The sequence below is a fragment of the Papilio machaon genome, chromosome W, assembly GCF_912999745.1.
Source record: "Papilio machaon chromosome W, ilPapMach1.1, whole genome shotgun sequence".
Taxonomy (NCBI): Eukaryota; Metazoa; Arthropoda; class Insecta; order Lepidoptera; family Papilionidae; genus Papilio; species Papilio machaon.
Genome location: NC_060015.1, coordinates 1,074,181 through 1,081,829, shown reverse-complemented (window position 1 = coordinate 1,081,829; position 7,649 = coordinate 1,074,181). Strand labels below are relative to the sequence as shown.

The 7,649-nt window shown below is 45.7% G+C and overlaps 1 protein-coding gene across 1 annotated transcript; it reads right to left on the bottom strand.

The window, feature by feature from the left end:
* Nucleotides 1-4,970: 4,970 nt before the first annotated feature.
* LOC123723335 lies at nucleotides 4,971-6,683 on the bottom strand. Its single transcript, XM_045685914.1, has one exon. It carries the CDS (start codon nucleotides 6,681-6,683, stop codon nucleotides 4,971-4,973), a length of 1,713 nt encoding a protein of 570 aa, XP_045541870.1.
* Between the last annotated feature and the right edge of the window lie 966 nt (nucleotides 6,684-7,649).

The following is a 7,649-nucleotide window of genomic DNA, read 5'->3' as shown; positions in this document are numbered from 1 at the left end:
GAATCACGCTCACAAGGTTTTGCTTCAACATGGCCTTAAAATTTTAACTGACGAGCCGTTGTTGGTTACTGCGGCAGGCGGACAAACGTTGAATAGTATAGGCTATATTAATTTGCCCGTAACATTCGAGAACCAATTTCACATAATTAAGGCTTTTGTTGTTCCCGAAGTCAAACCGTCACTGATCTTAGGTATAGATTTCTGGCGTGCATTCAAATTATGTCCGAAGTACTTAGGCTCTCTTACTTTAACAGAGACACCGCTAATGGACTTAACTGAAAATAGACCGAAACATTTAATTTGTTCTTACAATCATTTAAATATAAATGAAAAGATAGTCGCAGATACCGTAATTGAAAACTTTAAAGAAATTTCGTTTGAGCATAAAGGTTTAGGCCGGACTCACGTAATAACACACCATATTGACACAGGAGAGTCGCCTCCTATTAGGCAAAGATATTACCGACTTTCTCCAGAAAAGCAGAGGATTCTACTCGAACAAGTTGATGAAATGTTGGCGCTAGACGTAGTAGAACCTTGTGAGAGTGCCTGGCAGTCTCCCGTTCTTCTAGTTACTAAGAAAAATGGCAAGCCTCGTTTTTGTCTTGACAGTCGGAAGCTCAACTCGGTTACTAAAAAGGACGCTTACAACTTGCCTTATATATCTGAAATCCTAGACAATTTACGCGATGCCCGTTTTCTTACTAGTCTTGATTTATCCAAGGCTTTCTGGCAAATACCTATAGCGGAAGAAGATAGAGACAAGACAGCCTTTTACGTTCCCGGTCGAGGAACATTTCGATTTAAAGTCACCCCTTTCGGTTTAACAAATGCACCGGCCACACAACAACGATTAGTCGATGCCCTTCTAGGTGATGTAGATCATCGTATTTTTGCCTATTTAGATGATATTATTATTGTTAGTAGCACTTTTGATGAACACGTCTCTCTGCTATCTCGTGTGTTGGACAAATTGCGTAAAGCGAACTTAACCATCAATTTGGAAAAGTGTGAGTTCTTTCGAAGTCAGCTCAAGTACTTAGGTTATGTCGTTGATGAGAACGGGTTACGAACCGACCCCGATAAAGTTGAAGCCATTCTTACTTATGCGACTCCAACTAGCAGGAAGGAGTTGAAACGATTCTTGGGTACGGCTACTTGGTATCGACGTTTCGTTCCTAATTTTAGCACAATTGCAGGGCCGCTTAATAAGCTAACTTCAAACAAAAAAAATGCTCCTCCTTTCCAGTGGACTGAGGAAGCCGATGCGGCATTTAAAAAGCTCAAGGAATGTCTTGTTTCCGCCCCAGTGCTTTCATGTCCCGATTTTGACCAGCCATTTCAGGTTCACACCGATGCGAGCAACTTTGGCATTGGAGCGATGCTAACTCAGGCTACCAACGGAATAGAAAGACCAGTAGCGTATATGAGCAGATCGCTAACAGCTGCCGAAAAGAATTACAGCATCACGGAGCGTGAGACATTGGCCGTTTTAGTTGCTCTAGAACACTGGCGGTGCTATATTGAAAACGGAAAAAGGTTCACAGTCTATACAGACCACAGTGCTTTGAAGTGGTTCCTTTCCTTGAACAATCCCACAGGTAGACTAGCTCGTTGGGGTGTACGTTTATCATCTTTTAATTTCGAAATTAAACACCGACGTGGCGTTGACAACATTATACCTGACGCTTTATCTAGAGCTACCAGTTGCAATAGAAGCTACCGGTAAGCTTCTATTGCAACGGCCAAATCATTTTCTGCAACTAAGGATGATTGGTATAGGAAAATGTATAATGATTCCCTAACTAAACCTTCAGGTTCCCCTAACTATTTCGTGAAAAATGAAACCCTTTACCGCCTTTCAAAGAATAAATGCGATCTTACAAAAGAATTTTCTTGGAAAGAAGTTGTTCCTCTTGAACTTAGGGAGGCTGTGATAGCTGAGAATCACAACAAGCCAATTGCCGGTCATTTGGGTATTTTCAAAACTTACAGACGGATCGCTCTTAGATATTTTTGGCCCGACATGTACCGAGATGTATTAAAGTACGTGGGCTCATGTTCAATTTGCCTCCAATATAAAGCCCAGAACCATGGCATCCTTGGAGTAATGGGTCGCCCTAAACAGTGTGCTCGACCATATCAAATGTTATCTATCGATCTCATGGGACCTCTTCCTATAACTCGTAAACAGAATAGTTTTATCTTGGTAATAACTTGTTGTTTTTCTAAATTTTGTCACATATTTCCACTTAGAAAAGCTACCTCACGAATTATTACACAAATTCTGGAAGAACAAATCTTCTTAATACACGGTATCCCTCAAACCATTTTACTAGACAATGGCCCCCAGTTTATAAGTAGCCAAGCCAACGATTTGTTTAGAAAATATAACATCCCTAACGTATTCTTTACGCCAAAATACACTCCACAAGTAAACACCGTTGAGCGCTATAACAGAACCATAATTACGTGTATATCTACCTTTGTGGATAACGACCATCGCTCATGGGATACGTTCATACCCAATGTCCAATTTGCAATTAACAACTCTGTGAACGAAACTACGGGTTATACGCCATCATTTTTAGTATTTGGACGGGAGATAGTCGTTTGTGGTTCTCATTATGTAGACTCCGATTTAGGGGACGAAATTATATTTTTGCCTCGCGATATTTACGCAGAGAATCTTGGTTCGCTTAAATTGGTTTTCGACCAGGTACAGAGGGCTTTATACCGAGCCCATTTAAAGAATACGGCAAAATATAACTTAAGAAGAAAGAATTACGAGTTCAACGTAGGAGACGTCGTATATAAACGTACTTTTATTTTGAGCGACAAGGACAAATATTTTAGCAAAAAACTGGCTCCAAAATTTATTAAGTGTAGGATAACGGAGAAGCGTTCTCCCTTAGTGTACATATTAGAAGACATGTCGGGAAAAAATCTAGGTGCCTGGCATATAAAAGATTTAAAGATCGTGTAGCTTTCTAATTCTGAGAAACTACACACCTCAAGGATTTTGATATTAAATCAAAATCCTTAGGGCGGAGAGGGGGTACTGTAACGTATTTAAAACGTCACATAGTCTGTGCACTGCGGCGCACGCGCCGCAGGGACTGCGCGGGTTAGAGGGGCGACCCGGGCTCGGCGGGGTCGCTGCATACGTGCCGGGTCACTTGCCTGCAATCTCCTGAGAAGAGCGGTCACCGGCGTCTTAGTCTTGGTGTGATCGTTTCCGGCTAACGTTGGCGTTCTAAAGTTATTTTTTTCTACATTAATACTAATACAATTTAAGTACTTGTTCCCGTTTTAGGGTAAGTTTTATGGCACATAAAATAAAATATGTAATGTTGCTAAATTTAATTGTCCTTTATAACCGTATTTTTTTAAACGTTCTTTGTTCTTGTTGCTAACGGTCATTTTTAAAACTTTAACTTATTTCTTTTGTACATTTAAATTTGTGTTTTCTTTATTTTACATAAGATCTTATTGCTGATTTTTCATTATTTATCCTTTATCTTTATAATACGTTATTTCGCATTTTATTTAAATTTATTTTAATTTTCGTTTACTTCGCTTTTGCTTTGTAAACTCCGTTCTGATAGTTCCACCATCGTCAAGCCGCTACGTATTGCTTTTCTTGAGTTGCTGATGGTGGATACCAGGCGGAGGAACAACGCCTTACCGAACTAACGGTCTGGTGTTTTGAATTTCCAGGAGCACTGTACGAATTTTACTGCAAGCTACAATCAAGCTAGCAATCTCCGAGCAAGCTATCGCTTGCCAGCTTCATACATCGGTAGCTGACCTGCCGTTGCGACCTCAGCACCGACGTCTACCGAATTCCTGCGGCCGCCGCTTAGCTGCCTAGGGAGCACCCAGCTACGGTCGACGTGCACCTCCTGTCCTGCCGTTCCTTGGCCTGCCGCCGCTCATCTGTCGCTGGGCGACGCCACCGTAGTTCAGCCAAAGCAGGGGAGTAATAAACGCCGCGGAAGCAGAGACTGATAGCACGTTACCCCACGACCTTATAAATTTTATGTGCCTACCGCTGAGTGCTTGGTAATATTATATATATCTTTTGTTACCACCTGAGTTTCTTTTCTCACCTCATTAGGGAGTTAGGGACCCAGGGTGCAAGGACACCCTTTTAAGCCTTGCGGGACGGTACAAGGGAACTGACGTCCCTCCGCAAGGCCAGAGTATCAAGCCGATCGGTAAGAGCTCGGTCGTTGACGATTCGAGTCGCTCTCCGTTGTATGCGGTCAAATGGAAGAAGCTGGTATTGAGGTGCTCCAGCCCAGAGGTGCGAGCAGTATTCCATGTGGGGCCGAACTTGCGCCTTGTACAGTTGTAGGCGGTGGCCCGGCTGGAAATACTGCTTCGCCCTACTGAGCACACCCAGCTTTTTGGAGGCCAGCTTGGCCTTGTCTTCCAAGTGACCGCGAAACTGAACGTCACTCGATATGTCAACGCCGAGAATACCGATACTGGCTGAGGCAACCAGGGGAGTGCCCTCAAAACGAAGATCTACGACAAAGGGTTGTTTTTTAGCGGTAATGGCGCACACTTGTGTCTTTTTGGGATTGAATTCAACGAGATTTCGTCGACCCCAATCCGAAACTTCACCCAGTAGGGTCTCCAGTTCAGACACAAGTTTGGTCCGGTTCTCACCCGATCAAAGGCTTTGGCCACGTCCAAACTAACCGCCAGGGCCTCCCCCTTGCCCTCGATTGCCTCCGACCATCGATGCGTGAGGTACGCAAGAAGATCACCAGCTGAGCGACGTTGTCGGAAACCGTACTGACGATCGCTAATCAGCTGATGCTCCTCTAGGTACCTCATAAGTTGGCAATTGATGGTCGTTTCCATGACCTTCGAGAACAAGGTGGTAATGGCGATCGGCCTGTAGTTGGATGGATCTGAGCCATCGCCTTTTTTGGGATCGGGTGGATTATGGCAGTCTTTCATGATTTCGGGACAACGCCTAAGGAGTAGGAGAATCGGAACAGGCGCGTTAAAACCGGTGCCAACTCAGGAGCGCAAGTCTTAAGCACGATGGGGGGTATCCCGTCAGGCCCACTCGACTTGTGGATATCCAGAGATTGCAGCGATTTCCGCACTGATATCTGGATAAACTGGATTTCGGACATAGAGGTCTCGCCGCATGGGATTTTCGGCGGCGAGTTACCTTTGTCATCCAGAGTCGAGTTGACCGCGAAAAGAGAGCCCAGAAGATCGGCTTTCTCTTTTGCGGTGTGGGCCAGCGAGTCATCCCCCCTGCGCAGGGATGGTAAGGACGGCATACAGAAGTTCCCCTGCACAGCCTTGGCAAGAGACCAGAAAGCACGAGTTCCCGAAGGAAGGTGCACTAGCCTCTCACCAATGCTGGCCACGTGTTCGGACTTTGCCTTGGCAATCACTCTTTTGAAGGACCTGGAGGCAGAGTTATACTTCTTTTTTAACTGGCTGGTATTTACATTCCTAGCTGCTGACGCCTCAGCCCAGGCTCGATAACAATCCTGCTTGTAGCGCGCGGCTAATTTGCAGGATTTACCAAACCAGGGCCGAGAACTGCCCCCGATGGGCACAACTGAAGACGGAATGAAAAGATCCATCCCCTGAAGCACCACATCAGCGACAGAATCAGCAACAGCGTCGGGATCATCCAGCCTGAAGCAAACTCTCTCCCATGGGTAGGATACAAAAAAGGACCGCATCTCATCCCAGTCTGCTGACCTATAGTGCCATACTCGGCGAAAGCCATTCGGTTTAAACCGTGGGCGACGCGAGATGGGCACTGTGGTCCGGATCAGGCAGTGGTCCGACGAGCCTAAAGGGGCTTCAACGGAAACCTTATAGCTGTACGGATGTGAGGTCAGCAGAAGGTCCAACAGGGAAGGTGTATGATCTTCGACATCTGGGATTCGCGTGGGCGATGTGACCAGCTGCGTCAGATCATAAGACAAGGCAAAGTCGTGGACAGATCTCCCCGCATGATCGGTGGTACGAGAGCCAAGCCAATCGGCATGGTGGGCGTTGAAGTCGCCTAGTACCACGATTTCAGCGGAAGGGATCTGTGCCTGAACGGAATCTGTAGCCGTTTGGACTTGCTCCATAAGTCGGTCTGTTTCGGCATTACCGCTATGGGACCTATAGAGGCACGCATAGACCCGCGGATGGTCATCGCCATCTACGCGCAGCCACAAAAGAGATAGGTCCCTACCTTCAAGAAGGCTGAGGCGACGAGAACAGATATCCTCTCTGACGTACACGCATACCCCAGCCCGGGGCAAAAAGGATTGTTCTAATTTGTATCCGGGGCAGGACAGATAGGAGGTGTCCGCCGGAGAGGATATGTGCGTCTCGGTTAGAAAAAGCAAGGCCGGCTTGGCCGTCCGGAGATGGTAGTGGACGGCCTCCAAGTTGGAATGGAGCCCCCTGATATTGCAGAGGTCCACGGCGTAGGTGTCAGGGGGAGCTGAAAGTGCCTTGCTTCGTTTGCCCCGACCTTTACAAGCGAGCGGAATGGTGCCCCCCCCAGAATACGCGGGGCGGCCCACGCGCTTACCCCCAGACTCCGAGCGGGAGTTCAAGCGTAAGCGCGCGGAGGGGGATTCTCCAATACCAGGGGTATTGGTACCCCCCTGGGGTATTTCCTCTTTCGATCCCACTGCCATGCTGTATTAAGGGGGGGGGGGGGGTGTTAGGCCTCCGGCACCACACTCATCAGACGAAACGCAGAATTGCTTCCACTTCACGCCTGTCTTCTGTGTGGTCGTGGTATTTCACCGGGCGAGCCGGCCAATTCGTGCAACTGATGTTGTTGTTGCTGGCGTCTACCACTGTTACAACATTGTTCCAACTCACTTGTAAAGTCCTCCAGAGGTCTTCTTTTGACGTCGGACAATGACTACGGACGTTTCTGTCCATCTCCTCCCACAGAAGCTCTATCGAATTGAGATCCGGACTCTGAGGGGGCCACTCCATGTTTTTCAAAACTCCTTCCGTCTCTTTGTGCTCTAAATATCCCCTGCATAGTTTAGAACTATGTTTTGTATCATTATCTTGTTGGAAAATGAATTCATCTCCAGTCAAACGTAGCCCGGAAGGAACAGCGTTTCGCTCCAGTATCTCTTTGTACTGCTTCTTTTTCATTATTCCTTCAATTTTAACCAAATCTCCGGTCCCATAGCCAGAGAATCATCCCCAGACCATAATAGAGCCTCCACCATGTTTGACTATTGGCACTACACAGTCTGGAAACATCTTTTCTTCGGCACTACGACGTACAAAAACTCTTCTTTTCGAACCGAATATTTCGAACTTTGATTCATCAGTCCAAAGAACTTTTTTAAAGTCTTCTTCAGTCCAATCCAAAGAGTAGGGCTTACTCATCGATATTTCGACTTATCGATATCGATTATAATCCGACAGCAGGTTGTAATATTAGTAACCAGTTTATTATTATTGTTTTTTTTTTTTTTTTTAATTATACATCATATGGTAACTGTTGTTGTTTTTTTTTATATTTTTTTTATGACATTTACCTAACAATTTCGGAATATTTTTTATTTTTATTTTTGCACGGGCTTACCCCGTAGTCAGGATTATATTTCGCCTATAAATTGTAATTATTCACAAAG